Source organism: Nesoenas mayeri (genome assembly GCF_963082525.1).
Source record: "Nesoenas mayeri genome assembly, chromosome: 7".
In the NCBI taxonomy this organism is placed as follows: Eukaryota; Metazoa; Chordata; class Aves; order Columbiformes; family Columbidae; genus Nesoenas; species Nesoenas mayeri.
The window spans coordinates 13267635-13289635 of NC_137551.1; the positions used below are offsets into that span (position 1 = coordinate 13267635).

The 22001-nt window shown below is 38.2% G+C and overlaps 1 protein-coding gene across 3 annotated transcripts in view; it reads left to right on the forward strand.

Moving 5' to 3' along the window:
- The window catches only part of SH2D4B (SH2 domain containing 4B), a gene marked incomplete at its 3' end in the record, with an annotated part of 63561 nt that overhangs the window by 11159 nt on the left and 30401 nt on the right, over positions 1 to 22001 (forward strand). Inside the window, exons 2-5 of one of the 3 annotated variants that reach the window (XM_080347941.1) lie at positions 766 to 925; positions 2045 to 2192; positions 10787 to 10931; positions 19785 to 20003. In XM_080347941.1, the coding sequence (XP_080204067.1) occupies positions 766 to 925; positions 2045 to 2192; positions 10787 to 10931; positions 19785 to 20003 (672 nt within the window). The remainder of the gene's footprint in view (positions 1 to 765; positions 926 to 2044; positions 2193 to 10786; positions 10932 to 19784; positions 20004 to 22001) is intronic. The other 2 variants (XM_080347942.1, XM_080347943.1) reach the window with 2 other exon arrangements.

A 22001-nucleotide genomic window follows, 5' to 3' on the forward strand; every position in this document is an offset into this window, starting at 1 on the left:
TAACCCTTTGTAGTTGGCAAGACTCCTATAGTTGATTCTTGGACATGAAAGTTCACCGGATGTAGGCTATTTTCTAAAGAGCACTCAGTCTTCTTTGGTGTTTTTAAACTCACTATGTCAACACAGTAACCATAGATTTTCACGGGGTGTTTTTCATGAAAACTGAACCAGAAACTTAATCCCTCTCAATTGCCTGCGTGAGCAGCAAAGCCTTGGCAGTGTTGAGATGGGCACTCTGAGCGTGCATCTGTGAAACTCCTTCGCACGCTGGAAGCAGGAAATTCCTGGTATTTTTTTGCAGGGCTTCCATTGAAATCTCTATGTGCTCAACACTTGACATTCTTGATGTGCTTAAGCATTGCTAGTCATGTAATGTCACTGGTTGTTGTTGTCGCTCCATCTCTTTTTCCATTCTCTTCATTCATTCTTTGCTGACTGAAGGAAGAAAATATAACAATGAAAAAGGGATCATAGTACCTAAATTCTGGTAAATGCATGTCAGAATTAATAATCCCTTATTATAGTAGGATAGTGAGTCTTTAAAGATAGTGCAATCTGGAGTGTACAAACCCTATTTTTTTCCCCAGCATGGTAAATTAATCAAATCTGAAGTTTTCATTCAACTTCTTAATAATATTTTATTTTGAATGGTAAATTGCAAGCTTGATGTTCCTTAATTGCAGATTTCCCATCTATCTACGTATAATGACAGAAGAATTTGAGCCAGTGTTTCTATTTTCGGTTTGTTCTTGGTGGCTGTTGCAGGTAACGGCAAACACGTGCAGTGGCTGCGTGGGAAGGATGGTGAGGTCTGGGTCTGGGTGATGGGAGAAGCCCCAGGCGACAAGCCCTACGAACAGATATCAGAGGAGCTGATAGCAGAGCGAGCCAGGCAGCAGGCACAGAAGGAGGCAGAAGAACTATGGTGAGGATTTAGGAATCTCAATTCAGGGCCCACTTGGCATAATGGGAGACATGGCCTTGTAGAAAGGCAGCAGGTAATGGTGGGTAAAACTGGTAAGTATGTTTTATGAACATTTGCTTTTGCTCATTTTGGCAATTTTTCAACGCATGAAAAATGTAATTATATTTTAATTGATTATTGAAAAGCAAAAACCTTCTTTCTATTAAAAAAAAAAAAAAAAGTGAAGCAAACATTATTCCTGGGGGGAATTTTCCATAACCATGCCAGTTTGTCAATAAATAAAAATGAAACAATCTGGTTTTGAGATTATTAAATTAGAAATATTTGTTGTATCACACATGTACGCCCACAATGGGGATTTGGTATGTAAAATCCATTTTGAAATTGGTTTTATTTGCACATTGCTTGTATTAATTCTTATCCCATTGGGTCAGAAGCTGATTATACAAAGTGCCATGCTGGTGTTTCCAGCAGGACCTCTTCCAGGCTTTGGGGGAGATTCAGAAGTGTTTTGATGCTTGATATTGTTGGGAAGTAGGCCACCTGCCTCCCGCGCTTCCCTTTGTAGTGGAACACTGAGAAGTGACAGTTGAAAAATCAGATTGTTCTGGATTGTTCCTTTTCATATGAGTTTCTTCTTGCTTTCAGTGATTGCATATTTAAGCGGGGATTTAAAGTTTCAACCTGGGCTCTGTGTTCATTTTATGTTGTCAGTACTAATAAACAATCTAGTTTAAGAACTGGGCAGACACATTTGCATTGGTATTAGAAAGACAATAAATTCCCAGTCATGCTTTGTTAGACTGACAGAGAAATCTATTTTTTCAGCCAGTCATACAGGGTATGACTCAAAGAAATCCAAGAAGTACCTCTCTAAATTAGAAGGTGCTATTTTAATTAGTCATTTATCAAAAATTGAAAATGTCTGCTGTCTGGATAGTTTCCTCAAATCTGATTTGTGGTAGGTCTCTTGTTAAAGGCATTTTAATTCTTTCCATGTATATTTACATGCAGTCTTATGCTAACAAGTTGTTGCAATCAGTGAGCAAGTATTGATCCTTTACTTAAAAAATTAATTAATGTCTTAAATTATTTTTATTTTCAAATTCTTTTCTGAAGGAGACAAAAGGAGGCTGAAATTACAAAGAAATTCCGGGATGCTATGGCTCAAGAAAAAGCCAGAATAGTGGCAGAAAAATGGAAAATAGAAATAGAAGACCGGAAAGCTGCTAAATTAGAGGAGGAAAAAATTCAGGAGGAATTGAAGGTTTGCACATAATAATTTAGCTTTTTTAATAGTGTTTTTATATAGATTCAATGTTCTTGTCACCTTCAGTGCATGTTTATTAATAAGCTTTAAAACCCAGAGTTGTAATTTTTCATCCTGGAGTATACAAATAGCTACATGGTGTTCACCAGAACAGCTGGGTGAGTGATGCGAAAAAATTACATATCTCATTCAAAAGCGTCAGGACAATCAAACTGGTTATTCAGCTCACACATCAACAGAATTGTTCAGTCAGCTGTGCTGAGTGAATCATACTGGGGGAAAAAATGTACAATTGTGAAATGTCTCATTTTAAGTTAGTTTGCTTGAACGTATCTTGTGTGTGTTTTGGATGAGTTCTTCACATATTTCACTTGAAAATTTTGCCACTGCTTTCTTTCAGATAATGAGGGTTGGATCCTTCTCCTACTCAACATATGGGAAAAGTTCACTTGGCTTTGCTGGGAGAAATTAATTTGCCTGATTTTTATTGATTTCTTTATGAATTTTCTATGATCATGGTTATAGTATTTTAGTGGTTTTCTGAACTTTTTTTTTCGCATTCTCTTGCTGAAAATAACAATTTGAAAACTAACAGGAAAAGAAGACCTCTGTCTACCCTTTTCATGTTACTTTATGAAGATAAAAACTTATTTAAAAATTAGAAACCAAAATGTAATTGTTTAGCGTGCAGAGAAATTATCACAGTCTTCTGAGGCTGAGACTGCACAAGGTGGGTGAGGCTGGGTTTCCATGGAGAAAGCCGGTAGCAAAATAGGATTCCTAGGAGATCTGCATCCAGTAACTTCTGTCTACATGCCTCTCCCTGCTGACAGCTTGCTGTGGCATTTTTCCCTTCTTGGCATGGTGATTAAAGGTGCAGAAGGTGCAGACAGACTCCCCCCTGCTGTGATGGGAGAAATGCTGAAGAACTCAGTGTTAAACTTTACGGTTTGATTACAAACTGGAGTCAGCAAGTTGCTTGTCGTTCTGTGAGCTGTGGGCCTGGGGCTTGAGGGTGGTTCTGTAGCACAAAGCAGGGGCAGTTCCTGCGGCCTCCTCTGTGCAAAGTTGCATGATTAATTTTACCTTTGCACGATTAATTTGAATTCATAAGAGAGAACGGGCCTTTGAAATTTGATGTCAATGAGTAATGCAACTATACCTTCCAAGTGCCTCTATTAATGTATGAATAATGGTCAGAGCAACTAATTAAACACTCTTTCCAGAAAGCAAAACCCTCTCAAACAAAGGCCAATACAGGCCTGTTCACTTATATCTCCGTGTCTGATTTACAGTGCACTTGCTGGGTGAATGTCCACAAACTCATGGTTATTCTTCTGTTTCAAAGAGACCTTTTCGAAAAGCAGAGTGAGCAACTTGTGAGACTTTTGGTGGCCAGCGTTCATAATTTCCTTTTAAGGAAAACTAGTCTTTCAGTTGTTGATACAATTTAAAAGGGATGGCACCAAATTCAGCTCATTTTCATGCTGATGGAAAGGTAATATCACAGTGATCTGTGTTCCCAGTGTTCCTCGGGAAGTCAGTGGGTATCCTCCATCCAACTGGGTGCCTGGTAGGAGCAAGAATTGCACTGCTGTAAGTGGGATGACGATTTGGTTCAGTTTCTACTTTGAATTTCAAATACTAACTTTTAGCTAGGATTTCTTTAGCCCTATTCATAAAGTTGCCAAATCTTTATTTTATCAAAGAAAGAGAATACATTTTTTTCCCCCTATGGTTTCCTTTAAATCCATGATTTGAAGAGGATATTTGCAAAAATTTAATTGAAAGACCAAAGTTTTTAAGACAAGACCCAGCTGAAATGAACTCTGGCTTCAAAAATGAGTTTGGAAACAAGCGATTATGTAGCAATTGTTTTTAAAATGCCTCTTTATTGAGTGTGCTCCCAGCATCTGCTGCATTAATACAACAATAGTCTAATTACACTTCCAGCCCTGGGTCTTCAATGAGGTCTGTTAGGAGGAACTTGGACCAACACAGGGTTCCACCAGCAGAGATCCAAAGGCAGGATTAATCCCTGGTACTATAACACCACACCTTTGCTACTCAGAAGAGCAGCTTATCTATACTTGGTCTTCAAAGAACAGATCTTGTACATAGCGTTGTAGAACTACTTAAAACAGTAAAGGAATTTCAAAGGCAAGGGTATCTCACAGCTTAATATGGGGGGAGTTAACTTCTCTGTCAACTGGCTTGTTTAAGCTCACTTGACTTCCTGTCTCCTTCCCATTTTATTCTTTTTATAACTACTCTTGTGCAGGGGAAGAAGTACATGAAATATTTACAAGCTGAATGAGTGGAAAGGTGCCTAGACAGGAAAACAGGAAAGTTATGTTTCTGGAATCTACTTCCAACTTCAAAAAGTGAATAGAGCTAAGGTGTTGGGAAAAAGATGAGCTAATGAATCTACTAATATGTGACTGCAACCATTGAAATCACAAAGAAATGTATCTTTCATTAATGAAATGAGTATGAAATGGGTATGAAATGAGGCACAGATCATTTAGCAAGTCCACTTTAACAGGTTTAAAATATTTAATGCATTGGTAATCATCCTTCTGTGATGATGACCAGACCATGTTTAAAGCAGTTTCTAAACTGCAATATGATAAGTTCAGTCTCTGCTAATGCTTCATCCTCTTAAAATGTTTTGACTTGGGAGATTGAAACTCTGTCCTTTCTGCTGAGAAGTTTAATTTCTAACCATATTGTATCACAAATACTCCTTTTGAAAAATGCTTTTATTCGTCTTGATCTATTGTGGGACTTTAGGGCTGCCTGCACTAGATAAATGATATCTCACGTATCAAAGTGAATGATAATCTCTGTTTCCTTTTCCAACACTTTCAGAAAAGTATTGCTTTTCTCAGTGTTTCTTAAGCAGAAATGCCTTTAATTTGTGATGCTAGAATTCAAATGTTGACTGCTCTATTTTTGCAGTTTAAGGACAGCTATTCTTTAATGCACCTATTGCAAAGGACAAATAAGAGAGCCAATTACTATCATTAATCTTTTTGCTAATTCTCAAAGCCTGTGAGATCATAGGCATAATTCCCAACTGTTATCAGTTGCTGTCGCTAAGAGTCTTGAACAATGTGCAGAGCTAAGACAAATTACAGGTATGAGTGTCAGCCAGCCAGGGGCGGGTGGCATCCTTCAGCTACATTTAGAAATAACAGAGAGAGACTCTCTCAGCTCACTCTTCATGTGGTCTACATAAAGCATGAGAACGTTAATAGCGAAGTACTATCTGTATGACAACATCAGGTACCTGCCAAATGTAATAATATAAGCAGAGTTGACAGTAAAGCTAGATTGCTTCTTAAAAATACCTTGGGAGTTGAAATTTGTGTTAACCAAAAGCTGCATATAAATGTTTGTTTTTCTTCCTGCATCAAAAAATATTTAGTAGGAGTTTTAATGAGAGTGGCACTTAAGGAAAAATCGTCCTTATTCTCTTGTTAGGAAACAAGAGAGGAAGAGCTCATTATAATTTCCTTCCACTTTTTTTTTTCTTTTAATGGTTTTAGGTTGATGGCCTTTAAGTCCAGTTGGGATTATGATGAGTGAAGTGAGCTTTTTTAAGGTATGAATCCAGGAGTTTCTGTGTCCTGGCTGTTTCTGTTCATATCAGAGAAGACAGGTTTACAATTAACCTTCAGAGAAGAACAGAATAATTAGTGCTTCAGGAGATCTTTATTAAGGACAGCTGCTGCTTGTTAGAAAGAACACACTTCAGTCCTTTGGACTTGGATGGGCTTTCAACATGTGCCTGAGTGCTTTACTGTGCCCAAAAGTGCTGTGGACCTGATTCTTCAGACAATTGCTGCTATGTGTATAAGAATGCACTAAAATGTCACCACCACCACTTACAGTAGTGTGGGCTTATGATATATCAGTGACCATTCTGTCCTGATCGGGGAAAAAAACTCTGTCTCCAAGTTAACATAAGCACTTGGGTGGGCCTGTTATCTTTAAGAGCAAATAAGCTGTAAGTTCAGCTCTGTGCTTTCCTCAGGACAGCATATTTAGAATCCAGGAATAAGCCAACACCTTCCTGCTGGGCTTTGGCACCCAGTTCATTCTGAAAATGCCTCGGCTGGGTTCATTCAATCTCAACCAGAGTTTAGAAACTTTTTTTTCCTACGTAGTTGTCTCTTTAACAATGTTGGAAGTGAGGCAGCTGTGGTTTCTGCTGGGAATCAGGTCTTTAGGTTTTTCTATCCTACTTGTGAAGAACAGTGATATTAAAGAAGAGTCTTTTCCCCAGTGACATCAGTAATGAGTGCACTGCTGAAGCCACTGTCTTTAGTCTGGATCACTAGTAAGAACTAGTAAAGTTTTGTTATTTTCCATAGGTAAATGGGAAAATCTGAGCTGCTAATGAGGGCAGTTTACGTATTAGGAATTCAAGCTGTGAAGAGACAAACTCTTAGCAGATTTTCACTGGATCTATGGCAAGTTACCAAGCAGTGTATGTTGTTGCCTCCCTATATGAGCCATATATGAATAGCATGTCCTGGAGCATATCCATGACCAAAATGTAACAACCTCTACATAAAATGTGACTGCATTTTGTACATTTGTCTCCCTGCAAATACATGCACAGTGAAGTGATGCAAACCCTGTGTTCCTTTTGAGACATTGCTAGTAAAAAAGAAAATAATGTCTCTGTAAACTCTTTTCTGAGGTGAGAGAATTTTCTCAGTAAAAAAGGTTGGGAAGGGGTTGGACATATTTCTGATTATACTTTCACAGCTCTGTTGGAAACTGTCAGGTGGGTTTGCGGAGAACTCTGATCTCTGAATTCCTCCTGCCATGCCAGGCTGTCCTGGAATGGGGGACCCTGGGATTTCCAGGTTCCCGTTTTCAGAGCAGGGTGTCCTGAGGGCTCAGATCTGAAGCCAGGTTGGCTCCCAGCTCTGTGGCTGGTATCCTGCAGGTCTGCCCCGGCTCCGCGCTGCCCACTGCAGCGTCTCAGGAGATTCACAGCAGCTGGAACGGAGCTGCAGCTCTCAGGGCTGCCCAAGATGTTTTCTGCCAGCCTGAAGCTTTGAGGGAATCCTGGGCATCCTTTGCTTTGGAGAAGACTGTTGTAACAAGTACGCCCTGTGGGTTTTGCCCTGAGCAGGATGTCAGTGTTTTAGCTGCCCTGCATCCCATAAGACTCCCCAGAGAGACCCCAAGAGCTGTGGCAACCAGAAGCTCCATTTTGCATTGTGAAAAAGTAAATTGCTTTATTTTGGCTTTTCCTCTGTGCATTTTTTTAAAACAATCTTTCTGCAGCAAAAAGTAAATGCTGACCTCATCTCATCTCATCTTCATTGGACTGAAACATTAGAAGCTAACCATGGGGAATATTAAATATTATTTAGAGCTGGCTGTAGTAAACCCATCAGACATTGTGAGGCACACATTTACAGTAACAAGTAACAAGTTTATGGTAAATGCTCAACTGCCGGAGGCTAGAAAAGATCATTTAGCATGTTCACATTCTCCAGTGGAGTTAAAGCTGGAGAGGATTACTGCTGCCTATTGAATTGCCAGTGTGATTTGTTGCAGCAGGTTGGTATTTCTTGGCAATTTGCAACTACATACTGGATTGTCACCTCCCTAATTATTCTGGAAGAGCTGAAAGGGTCACAGCACACAGTACAATCTCTCTCAACTGTCATGCAGAAAGTGATGTTTGTAGATTATTATAGCTCTTCATGCTCAGCTCTGGTGTGCAGGATTGCGTTCACGGGGAGAAGCAGGTAAACTGGTTGCTGTGTTCTTCCAGTGGAGGAAATGTGAAAAATTCAATTGTTGTTGCTCATTTAAAATACAAACATATGCTTTTTACTTGACAAAAGGATGAATTTTCTATCCTCTGTCATACTAACAAGGCTTGTTTCTCCTCACACACCTGTAAGAAGTTGCACAATATACTTGCACATGCATCCATGTGCTAATTTGAATAAACAGAATTTTGCTTCCTTTAAGAAGGAAAATGACACAAAAAAGTTTTGTGAATTCAGAATCGAGTGCCATCACTGACAGGTGCTTCTTTGATTTAAATCTCCTTTTTCTCATTAAAAAAAAAAAAAAGAATATTCTTAGTAGGCTTTACTGCTTTCCATTAAGAACTCAGACTCTCCCCAAATTCTGGTTTGGTTGGGTTTTTTTGTTGTGTTGTGTGGTGTTTTTGGTTTTTTTTAAGGCACTTTCATATTTTGATTACAAATGCTTCAACAATAGCTACATTAAAATAACTTGTGATGAAACTCGTGTGATTCAGGGAAACTGATGTGAGATTGAACATGAAGTTTACTTTGTGGTTTGAGATGTTGAATAGAAAATATTTTGATAAGCCAGGATTACCTCTGTGTCTGTCTGTCTTCCTGAAAAGGTAGCCTAGATGTATTGGATTTTTTTAGGTAGTAGAGCTAAATAAATGAATGTTCTCCTCATAAGCATGAAGAAGAGCTGATTACATACTATTTCCAGGAAGGGAGTAAAGCCATTTACTAGAAACTGAAATACAGAATCCTTAATTCTATGGGGTATGTAAAAAGATTATTTTTTTCTTTTTTTTAATTTTGAAGGAGCTGCTGGTCTTTGAAAACAGTGCTTCCTAAAAGCACTGACTTTTCAAAAATAATGAACTGTCCATTCCACTGGTCTTTTTAGGACTTGGGAGATAACAGTGGCAGGATGATGTTAGAAATAATCAAAGATACTAGCATTAAAAATATAAAAAATTGACTGAAGAACAATACTAGGGTTTTGTTTCTCAGAAATAATAAGAGCAGACTAATTTATTGTTCGTTGTGTATTATGGAACTATTATTATTTACAGAGGTACATGACTTAATACCCAAGATTTCAGGTCTTTTGGTTTGTTGCGTTATCAAGAAGACAGATCCTCTCTGCTGGTGTAACTGGTGGAGCTCAGCTGTGCTGAGAAACGTTGGGTTATGTTACTTAGGCAAAAGAAGCAGTGGTTGAATTCTTTCAAAGGGTGGAGATTTGCACTTGTTCCATTTTCCCACTCCGAAGATGGTGTTGCTTGTCACTGCGAAATTGCTTCTTTTCAGTCTTTTTGAATTGTCTGTGGACAAAAGCATTTAGAGCTGTGTCAGTTGGCTGACTATTCCGATGCCAGCCATCCCTGTGAAACTTAAGACACCTGTCCTTGTTTATTCACACTTGGATATCCACTGTTATTTCCATATTTACGCAAATATAACATGTCATTTTTCCTTAAATGTACTGTTGTGATGACCAGAGCAACCAAACAGACCTGACTCCTCCTGCTGCTTCTGGTCCTCACTGAGCTTCTAGAGATTGCAAACAACAATGTTGTTTTGGAAAGCTGTCTTCCAAAAAGAATTAGTGTCCCTTCAATTCTGGATTTCTGGTTAACAACAGATAAGTTCTGCAGAGCTAGAGAGAACCAGGGACAGGGAGAGGAAAAAAAAAGCCTTTCCTTCCCCATGGTAGGCAACAGTTTTTTCTGTTTTCCAGACAGACATTCCAGGGACCCATTTCACCATGGGGAAATTGTGTCTGAGTCCCTCTGAGGGGTATTAGAAACCAACATTGTTTGGACATTCATGTTACTGTATTCAGGCTGCTTTTGGTATTTATACCCTGGCAGGTGTCAAGATAGGACAGACAACCTTTGAATATGTACTTTTCCGATGTATTATAAAACACACTATTTACTGTAAGGTAATGTTAAGCAATTAATATATACTTTTACTAAAGTAATATAGCTTTTATATAGTTCAACCCCTTTCAGCCTAAAAAGGAAGCTGAATTGTACCATACATTTATACATGGTGTGAATTTTTATATAGGCAGCATCTTTAAACACTGAACAGGAAGAACCCACGTGTAAAAAAATTTAAGTGTGCAAGTTACTTTTTGCAGGGTGATGAGCAACACAATGAAAGCTCAGTTTTGCATCTCCTGAACCCACAGACCAAGTTTAGGGAATAACAGAAGTCAGGTTTTAGCCCTATTTTTAAAATCTTTCCACTCGCATTTGCAGTACTTACTAAAATAGACCACGGATTGTTTTAGTGATGCTGTGAATTCTGCTGTGATGATTCTCTGTATTGTTTAGGATGACACATGGTGACAGTTGCTAAACTAAGAGCACCAGTAAATCAGTTACTGGATTCTACGGGTTCTGTAGATGTGTCTGCTGCTTGAGTGACAGTGGTATCTCCAATGGGAGCACGTGTGGACATAAGCGCTGCTTATGGACTCTAGGATAGCACAAGATTTGGTGCCACATGATGAGACATGTTTTACATCTAGATTTCTGGTCTTAGATACTTACATGTCCCTTCTTCCTGTGATACCTGTGCACCTCAAAACACACCTTCCTCAGATATAGCTAAGAGGTGGGAAACTTCTATTAGCCTGTTGTGGTAGGTGAGAAGCCTGAAGTTAGAAGAGACAGTGATTTGACCAAGGTAACGTCACTGCTCTGTGAGGGGGAAGCAACTGAACCAGTGTCCTAACTTTTGGCACATTCTTCCTCTTTAGTCACCTCAGTTTTACTTCATTTTGCCTAGAAAAGAGAAGAAGAGGAGAGGCAGAGGGGAGAAGAACAAATAAGGCAGCAGGAAGAAATCCGAGCAAAAGAGTTGTATCTGAGTCTCAAGCAAGCTCAGCAGCATAGTCAACACAGTGACGATGACCAGGAGTGGGAAGAACAGTGTGAGTAAAATTACCTTCACAGGATTCATGTTTTTCTAAAAGCAAATAGAAGGAGACTTGTAGAATGAAAGAATATGTTTCTGAAAATCTCTTCAACCTAGAGCAAGGCAAAATGCCATGTTATTTTGTGGGAAAATACCAGCTTGACCTTACAAACGGAAGTTACTGTGAATTTGCCAATCTCACATTTCTTTCTGAATAAAAATCCATGTCAATGCCTTGTAGAAATTGTTTCATGTCCAGTGACTGAGATCATTAATTTTTGTCTAGTGTAATTAATTAACAGTTTTGGCTTAGTAACAATATTTCCGGACACAGTTATTTTGACAGCTTGTCCTCAGCTATCTCCAAAGAGGTAAAATCTGTCTTCATCTGTATTTTAATTACTTCCATATGGTGAAGGGGTCAAGCTATGATATCAGCACTGAAACTCACTTAATTTCAGAAGATTACAGTAAATAATAGATTGTTGCCCTTAAAATAATCCTTATGATGATCATCTCACTCTATGGAGATGCTCTTCCTTTTTAGCTACCCCGAAATTCTTTATTAATGTCATCACTGTGATGAATGTAAAAGGACATCAGTGATTTTTAAAAGCCTATAAGGAACAGAACAGATATATTACTATGTGTATATAAATACATACATACTCTAGAAAAGTAAATGTAAAAGTAAATGTTCACATTACGAGTAAGAAGACCAAATAGGTTATTGTGAATAAAATGCATGTCCAATCTATCTGGAGTCTATTGTGTAGTTGACTTTAGAAGTAGGAAATTATTTTGGAATAAGGATTGTGCAATTTTGTTGGAGGAAGAACATTTCTTTGTTTGCCATGTCTACACTGATTTGATTACTCTGCATAAAAAGAAATATAACAATTAGATTTTAGCTCATGTGGGGTTATTGTATTAATTATATATAAAAAAAGGTTAATCAACTAGTGCTAGAAATGGAGTTTTAGGGAGCTGATAGTATGTGTTGCATAAAATACCTCATGAAGTGGGGAAAAAATATTGATGTCATGGTACGTATTTCCTGACAGAAGTGAAAAAAATGTTTCAAAATATGCAATGACTTTGTTTTATGATTTTAGTCATCAGTTCAGGAGCTCCTGAAGACTAATTACTGAAGTCCTTTTACCTGGCACTGATGTGATAGTTAATCATTCTGTACAACACGAATTAAATTTATATAAGATACGCTGGTGCCATTTTCCAAGCTTATAGCAAGCTATGCTCATTTTTGATTGATAAAACTTCTGTATATTACACTGTCAATAAAGAGAAGGTAATTATTTCCTGCAGAATTATCTAAATCCAGGTGTACGTGTTTATTCAGAAAGGGAAACCGTAGCTTTCTGTATTTTGGCTGTTTAAGAGCAGAATGAGTAGGGGAAAAAATAGCCCTTTAGTTCTGTAGAAAATAAGGCATTGTCAATGAGCGTCAGCTGGCAACCTACCATAGAGGGTGGTATTGTACTTTAGCATTTCTTTGATGGTAGATAAGGAAAGAAAATATGTTTGCAGCCTATCTGCACTGAAATTGGCAAGGAGACAAAATACTATAAATATTACTAAAACCAGCTATCGTTTTCTTACTATTGCATTAAAGAGGTAACTGAGGCTTTAAATTGTTGTCTCGGTTTTCTGAAGGACTGTTGGTTGTACAGGGACACACACAAGAAATGTAACAGAGGAATTATGGGAGAAGGCAGAGAGGAAAGGAACAAGCTCTGAAAGGTTTTGACCATGATTTCTGTAATTGCGTTCTTGTTCTGTCAAAACACTTTCAACTGCATTATATGCTGCTGGATATAATCTACCACCCGTATTTTTCCTTGTGTAACCTTTGGAGTATTCTGTATGCTCTGATGGAATTCTCTCACCATCACTCTGTGCCTCATTACCTACAGACCTGTCTGCTGGTGGTCAAAAGGGCGACCAGCTGCAGCTCACATAATTTCAACCTGTCCAGCTTGGTTACCAGTAATAGTGTTGCTGTGGCAAAACAAAAGCTCAGTGCCTTCTAGCTGGTGGAACCACAGTTGGGTTTTGCAGCCTATTATAAATTCTGTGTTGCCAGAGTTTATGCCGTTATCAGTAATTGATTTTGCATTAAACTAACTGCAGACTAATGAGTGTATCACATCCTTGTTTATCCTCTTATGCTTATCTCAGTTCCTCAATTTGTCCCAGTTGGTTTGAGGGCTTGGAACTGTGTTCCATTAGCAAATGGCTGTGACAACTTAAGGTATGAAGATGCAGTGTTTAGTGCCTTATCTGAAACCCATTACTGGCTGGGTTAGGCTATGCCATCAGACTTTGCATTGAGCTTCCTGAAGAATTTAATATTTCCTGTTTCCTTAACTTTGCTGCAGAAGCCAGAACCTCCAGCAGGCAGGCAATAACAAATATTTGGAAATGGGAACATCTGAAATTGCTATGGAAGGAACTAGTACCTCAGGTTCACCAGATATTTCACTTTTGAATTCAGATTCAGATGTTTCTGGTGTTTGTTTGTTTGGTGGTGGTGTTGTTTTCTGGTAATCCTTTCATTTTGTCTTCAAATGTTCCTTTGGGGCACTGAGAGGAAATTTAATCAAGTTATGCAAAGCTCTCCACTTGTCAACTTTTCTAAACAATAAATAAATGCATGAATGCATAAGAGAATCACAAGCAGAGGTACTACTAAGGTACTGTTAACATCTTTTGTCTCTACGCACCTGTGATGGAAACCGCATTGCCTGTTAGGAAGAAGGCTCCTTTGGGTCTCATCTCCTTGAAGTCAGCCCTTCATGTTCAACAGTGCTGGGGGTCAGTACTGAAGAGGAACAGCAGGGCTAGAGCAGCTATTGTGGAGAGCAAATGTAGCAATGATATTGATTACACTACTAATTTATTTAGTAGATGGAATTTAGAACGTGATGAGGATTCATCTCTCCTCATCATGTTATGTCTCAGCTGTTTATTGCCAAGGCAATCAAAAAAGTGTTGCTAATATTAGTTTCAGTTGTTTGGTTTAGTTTGCTTCTGCTGTTTGCCTGATTGTGTCAAATAACAAAGCCCATAGAACTACTGTGTTAATTGAAATACCTCATTTTAGTGCTTTTTAATATACTAAATAACAAATGTAGAATAACTTGAGAAATCAGTACTAAAAGGAAAATAATGAGGTCATAAGAGCAATTACATGCTTTGATTTCATATCATTGAAATATATTGGGGTGTTAAAGAGGGTAGTTATGAGTTAACATGTGGAACAAGTATATTGGTTGGCAAATGAGAAAATGAGTAGCCGAAAAGACTGATTCAAAGAGTCCACTATTCAAAGCTCTTATACTCTGAAACTGAGAAGCGAGAACTAAGACTAAGGAGGAGAGGAGACTAAGGAGGATAGAGGAGTAAATACACTCTGAGTACGTTTGGATCTTTGTATGGGCTGTTCCATTTTGTAGGTTCTAGAGTATTCAATAAACAATGCCATTTATCACAGTCTCTCAGTGTGACCTCTCTCTGTCAGAGCAGAAAAGGAATCTGCAAAACATTATAAGAAAAATTGTAAGATAAACATTCATCAGATTGAATAGTGCAAAAGGCATTCTTTTAGTACATTCATAAACCTCTGCAAACTGCATCAAGCAAGAAAGTGCTCGGATACCATCTGACCAGCCATACTCATCTCCAGACAAAAATTATTTCAGTAAAAATGTAAATGGAGTTGAGTGACTTGATCTGTACTTATGCTTTTCCCTAAACATTCACTTTTGGTCTCTGTTGGAAGTAGGATACCAGGCTGATTCGTTATAATTTCCTTTCTATTGTTGTATTTTTATGTTCTTCTAAAAACTATGTCTATGAACTTTTTTTTTGTCTGAATTTTAAATGAATTTGTGTTTGTTTGGTACTTATCTTCCAGAGAAATTCAAGTGAGTTTACTGGCAGGAGCATTTTATGAAATGCTGAAATTAAAGTGAGTAGTCCCCCGTTCAGCTATGTATTAACAAAGCAAGTGCTCAACCTTAAGTATGTGCTCACTGAACTTCAATAGGTCTCAGAGTGCATTATTGAATAGGGATGGATTATTCACATGCTTTCAGAGAAGAAGATTGCTGAACTCTAGCCAAATTGCAGAGTATTTGTGGGAAGTTATTTTCCAATTAGGACAGGGAAAAACACCTTCTGATTTGTATATGCATTCAGAAAATTTGAAGATTGAATTTTATCTATTAAGTAGTCATTTTGAATTGCTCATAAACAGGCTTCCAAGAATTATTAATGAGGGTAAAGCTGAAACAAAATAATTTTAAAATGAGGATGCATATTCATAGCACATTATTTTTTTTTTTCTGCTTTCCTGTAGCTCTACCTGTAACTCACAACTCTTCAAAAGCACAGAATAGATTATACAAAATGGAGAACCTCTAGTCTTTCACAGATTCTATGATCCAGTTCAGCAGCAGCACAGCATGAATTAGTCCTCATCTGTATCAAAAGATTTAGCAGTCCTGGCGAAGTTCTAATACTAATAGTGATTTCCCAATCCTAAGTGAAAATATAAAAGACCACATCTGGAATATTGTGTCCAGTTCTGGGCCCCTCAGTTCCAGAAGGACAGGGAACTGCTGGAGAGAGTCCAGCGCAGGGCAACGAAGATGATTAAGGGAGTGGAGCATCACCCTTGTGAGGAAAGGCTGAGGGAGCTGGGGCTCTTTAGCTTGGAGGAGACTGAGGGGTGACCTCATTAATGTTTACAGATATATAAAGGATGAGCATCACAAGGATGGAGCCAAGCTCTTCTCGGTGACAACCAATGATAGGACAAGGGGTAATGGGTACAAACTGGAACACAAAAGATTCCACTTAAATTTGAAAAGAAACTTCTTCTCAGTGAGGGTGACAGACACTGGAACAGGCTGCCCAGGGAGGTTGTGGAGTCTCCTACTCTGGAGGTATTCAAGACCTGCCTGGACGCCTTCCTGTGTAACCTCATCTGGGTGTTCCTGCTCCAGCAGGAGGATTGGACTAGATGATCTTTTGAGGTCTCTTCCCATCCCTAACGTTCTGTGATTCTGTGATTTTCACTCAAAAGACAACTTAGGTTAGCAGAGAGGAATAATGGATTCTTGTAAACTGTTAAAGGAAAACAAAACAAACTCAAATTGGGACCTATAGGATCATAAGAAATATTGCATACCCAAGCTTTGTGGTTTCTTTGTTGTTAGAGTATGTTCACGCTGCAGGTCATGCAGACATTTTCAAGCTGGTTTTAAAATAAATATTTCTAGTAATGATAACCATATAATCATGACAGCAGAGACCTCAGTCTGGATATTTTTACCAGTTTTCCAGGATAATTTGGTAAACCATTTTTGGCCTGCTCTACTGCAGCTACAATCGTATTGGCACCTAACCTATATAAACAGCTCAGGCACATCTGCGCAAGTGACAGTTGGTGCCGTTAGGGCAGAAGTGCTTAATTCTATGAGCACTGAGGAAGGATGTACCTGTTTTTGGAATCACCAAGCACCTTAAAAGAAAGCTGGTAGTGGAGATGGACTTCCAGGACCTGGTTAAATGGTAGAATTCCTGGCAGCTTGAGAAATCGATCAAATTCCTCACTTCCTACATTCATCAGTACTGTAATATAAAAGGAAGATAAAGAAAATGTAAATTATTATTTGTAGCAATTCCTTATGCTAGGTACATGGGCCTATGGTAACGATTCAGCGATTTTTAAGGATGGAAGACATCATTCAGATATCTAATCTCCCAACTGAAAATACTGACTATTGAATGCAATGCTTTTCACAGGGTCATGCCAGAAGTACATTTACTGTAAAAGGACAGCTAGTCAGGAAAAGTAATCTGTTCCTGCTTAAGAGAGTGCTAGAAGTCCTGACTAGTTTTTCTTATTGTGAGAAAGGCTGTGAAATGTCCTGAAATACAGCAAGTAATGCAGAATTTGTAGCTTCTTCGATCTTAGAATATTTCTGCTAGACTTGATCCAGGCATAAAGTTCTTAGTTCTAGTGAGATGGTTCAGAGTCAAAGAGAGAAATATGAATATTAACTAAATTCTGTTGTGAGAAAAACCTGCTACAGAAATATGTCCAAATTTATCATCAGACTTTGACTTTCTCAAAATGGGTAAATTTGTGGGAAATGTTGCTATGGAAGGAAGGTTCATGTGGCACGTATTCTCTTGTCCGGAAGGAGTGGAAGACTTTTTTGTAGATATCTGACTGTAGTGGCTGAAGGAATGTTTACCCACAATACTATTTCCGGTAGCCAAAACCGATTATTTACCCAATACAAAATCCCTTGACCAGTTAGAGAGTTTTGAGAGAAACTTGAGATGACACAGCAACACAGATCCGTAGTAGGAGCTGTACTAGACAGCTCCCAAAGATAGAGGAATGTAGGGAAGAAGAGAGAGGTTTCTGGGAAAAATTGTAAGGAATGGGGTAGGAAGAAAATTGGGACTCCAATAATGAGAAAAACATGGATTAAGAGACCCTATACATCCCTATGGCAAATGATAGAAATTCTTCAGATACCTCAGGTGGGAAATTGCAATAAAGAATTGTCATAATGCAAAAGAGATGCCTATATATTTGTGTATATATATGTGTGTGTGTGTATATATATATAATATCTATATGCATGCATTTAGATATCCGTGGCATGCAACCTTCCCTATCCAAACATATGTACAGACACATATAACGTGTATGGGTATATACATATATGTAAACATATATATGTGTGTGTGTATAGGGAAGGCTGCATGTCATACATACTTTCAAGAAGTTTTCTGAATGTTAATATTTGGCAGTTGCAAACTACGCTACATCTCCCCATTGTCTTCTGATAAGAAATATTAGAATCTGATCATTTTGGAAAATGTAGTCCAGGTCATTAGCTTCTGCTGGTGTAGATTTATTAGCCAGCAAAAATATAGTAGGAATCTCTGCTGAAAAGAGTATCTATTGCTGAGGAAAGTGGGGCATGAAGATACCTTGCCTCTTTTATTCTGAGGCAGCCTGTACATCAGCAGAAAAGAATCCCAGAAAGCCCCATGCAGTCTGCCCTCGATCTGTATACTGTGATTATGACAAGCAATGACTGGTTTCTAAATGTCTCACTGAGCTGCATTGCGCTCATCTCCCTTGCTGGCGCTTGTGTTGTGAAGTCCGCATTTAAAGCAGCCATCGCTGAGTGGCTTTACAAAGGATAAATCACAGAAATTTTGTAACTAATATACTTGAGCCAGTGAAATAGCACATTTAGATGACGTTATCTACCCTTAAAAATAATGACCTGTCAGATAAGTAGTGAAACCTGTTACTCATGTTTTCTCTGCTGCACAGTTGTTTATTATTGTGTTTAGCTAAGACTACAGGTTATGTAATTAAGTGAAACTGAAATCCTACCAGTTTTATACATATGAAGCATCTATGACTCATTTATTATTCTATCTTGGTGACCTTTTAGTCCTGTATGTCTTTCTACCTATGTGATGGTATTCTATAACTCTAAACCTAAAGGTCTTTTCTCTATCCCTCATTTGCCCAGAGGGTTTTATTTAGTTTCATTTTGCATTGAGTGCTTTTATTTCTTGATTCCATTAAACCTTTTCAGAATTTGGACAAATCCATTTATGCTTCTGCTTGCTTTAAATCAGGAGTGCAAACCAGAGGCACGCAAGCAGCCTAATGAAATGCAGCTGTCTGGTATTATATCATGCATTCCTAGTCACAGGTACAATCAAAATAGAGTAAGAAATAGTGTGTGCACTTTATGAATTGAGTATGATATAAGCCAGGATAGTCATGGGAGGATTGATAATTGCTACTGGAGGCAATAGCTTCCTTTTTTAATATTTGCTTCACTGGATGTTAAAGGTTTGTTTTGCACTGGAATAATTTGCCTGCCTGAAGTTATTTGTGTCTTAAAAAATCATCAAAATGGGGCTTGAGGCACCAGATCAGAGCTGATACATCACGATATTTGCAGTGCAATTCTTGGTGCATTTCAGTTATACCATTTTAAAGACAGGATTGTTAGTACGTTAGTTTTAAAATTAAAAAGCTTTGGTGAAAGACGCCTGACCTGCAATGGCTAGGGTAGCAGCCTAATTTCAGGTTGTGGAAATGTGTAGCTCCCTGATCAGTGTCATTGGTAGGTGTGTATTAAATCTTCCAGTACAGATTCTGGTTCTTTATATGCAATTTCAGAGTCTCAAGTGTGAGACGAACACATCAAGAGTATCAGCGTGCCTTTTCCAATGGCTACTAATTTCTCCATTGTTACTGGAATAGCCAAGGGGAAGACTTCTGTGACTTTTAACTGCTGTAGCAACGGTAGCAGATTCCTTTCAGAAAGAAAGCACCATTAACAACAAAAAGTGCGACTTACATGTTAGTTTTTATAATTGGAAATTATAGTTCTGTGTATAGTTGCAAAGAATTCTGTTAAACAAACTTAGGCAGTAGATAACATTCTATCCTGAAATATAAAACTTGGTTTACTGCCAGTGGAAAAGATGTCCTGAAACAGAATTTTTCTTATTCTAGCCAAAGCAAGCGTCAGGTGTAGAGGCTCAGTTATTGCCAGTAGTGATCAGGTCATTGAGAGCTCAGGTCTGGCATGCTGGTGGGCCTGTCTGTGGAGCACCAGGGTGGTCACCCAGTCAGCCATCTCTGTGGTAATGCATTGTAATTTGAACATTCTTAAAATCAGGTCATATAAAGAATAAAGAAAATAAGTTGTTTTATAAGAAAAGGGGTCAATGGCTGTTTGTATATCTAAAGTATCTCCTTCCCACCCTTCCCATTCATTCCACCCAGTGCGCCGCTCCAAAGCTGCAGATGAGGAAAGGAGCCACAAAGCGCGGAGGGCCCGGGACGAGTACCGCCGACAGTCCTTGCGTGCCATCCAGAAGGGGAGAGTGGCTGGCCTGAGCAATTTGTTCCAGGGGACAAGACTGACTAACGATCAGGAGATGAAACTGAACAACAATAGTGCAAATCCTTTGCTGCCCCGCTCTGAGGCGTCCAGGTTGGTTTGTACAAGAGTGACTTTGAAATGGTCTTCTGTCGAATTGCTCCCTCTCCAGTCCACACCATTTCAACAAGTTCTTATTCAGTTGCTGGAAATAGTCTTGCTCTTTCACTATGACCACGAAAAGAATGTTTAAAGAAAAAGGAAGACAGGTTGAATACTTAATGTAAACTAAATGCCATTTGATTTTTCAGACAGATTTCTCGGAGTTCACACAGAGAGAGATGGGTTCTTCAATAGTTATTATTAGGTTAGTATGCAAGGCTGCGATACGGAGAAGTCAAATGAACAAAGTCTTATGCAAGTCTTAAGCCTCAAGCCTAAAACTGCCTACTGTTTTGAAACATTCTACAGAAAACTGTCATAATCCTAAGTTTCAGGGGGTTTAAGTTTTTTTTTCAGGCAAAATCAAGTGCCTTTGGTGTTTATTAATTTTTCATCTGACTATTTAGGGAGCACCATGAACTGCAGAAGAGGAGAAGAATCCAGGCTAGCAGATGGGTGCTAGAAAGTTCACTAGTCACTCTGCTCTTTTCCTCGTGATTTCTTATACCGTTAATTTGGCTTCATGTGGTGATAAAGGCAAATGTGAGCACTGGCAAGATGGTGGCATTAAATGCTAAAAGAAGTAATCCTAAAAACCAATATCCAAGCTCACAAAAGAAAGACTCTCATTACATTGTTTTTCTTTACAAGTCATTGTAGGACCAGAGAGAATCAGTCCCTCATTGATTGGAAATGTGTTCTGCTTTGTCAAGTTCTTTGCTCTATGGTGTTGAGACACAGAAATTCTCCAGTAATAGCAGCCAAAACTCCCAGTTTGAGGAGGAATCAGAATTTCACTCCCAGAGAGAAGCAGGATCTTTAAAGTCACCATCAAATCAACTTGCCAAAGGAATGAATTATTTTATTTCCAAACTGCTTAAAGTCGTCTTCAAATTGAAGTAACAAAAACATGAGTAAAAGGGGCAGATTTTGAAAAAGACAGTCCATAACTTTGGTCTGAAGTTCTGAGTTTCTGAGGTGAGGTTGTTTACTATAGAATTTGGTGGTGCTAGATGTGATTCTTTTCAAAAAGGGCCTGAAAAAAAGCTGAAAAATTTTCTGATCATTGTCCAGCTCATGTTCAATACTATTTATCTCTTTCTAAGCTATGCCTATATGACAAAACCCAGGCAGTATTAATAATTTTATCTCCTAAGGCTCTTTGTCTGTTTGTGACTTGATTGTGAAGATATCAAGAAAAATAAAAGTTGCTTTAAACATATGCTTTAATAGTGAATATACATAAACACCTCCTGTTTTGGTGTGGGATTGTTTTACTTGGTTTTCTGCTTATCCTTTTGTGGTTGTACTTCTTTCCTCCTGCCCCTACTGGACAACCATAGTAACTGTATAGGAACTCAAAGAAGAATTTTGAGATTTGGCCCAGAACAGAAAAAAATATGGATTTGACAAGCTTTTCAAAACTAAACTGAATTAGAGAGAAATGAGTTAAGAAACAAGAATGGACTGCAAAGCCCTTGGATTTGAAGGGTTTCTTGTTTCTTGTTGTAGGAAACGTTTAGAAATAGAAAAAAGAAACACATATAGGGTGTTGTTTTATGTGTGTGTGTATATATATATTTATTTATATGCATGTCTGTAAGTGAATTCTCACTTTCTTCACTCATGGTTGTGTCTTTGTATTTTATGATGAATGTTAGTCAGATCTACTCACGTGTTTTTGTAATTTGGCAATAACTATTACATTCACTGCAGGTTCCATCACTTGATATCAACAGAATCAATCACTAGTTTTAGTAGGATAAGCTGAAAGGAGGATTCAGTCTAATATCATTAAGCAGATAGCATCTATCTCTTGGCTTTTGTTCCTTTCTAAAGAGCACCTTGCTGTCAAGAATTGCAGAATCTTGATTGGTTTTGAGGGTTCTTTATTATCTCGCAAATTAATTTAACACTGTTCGGTGACTCCTGAGCTGATATTTTAGTTTTAGTAATAG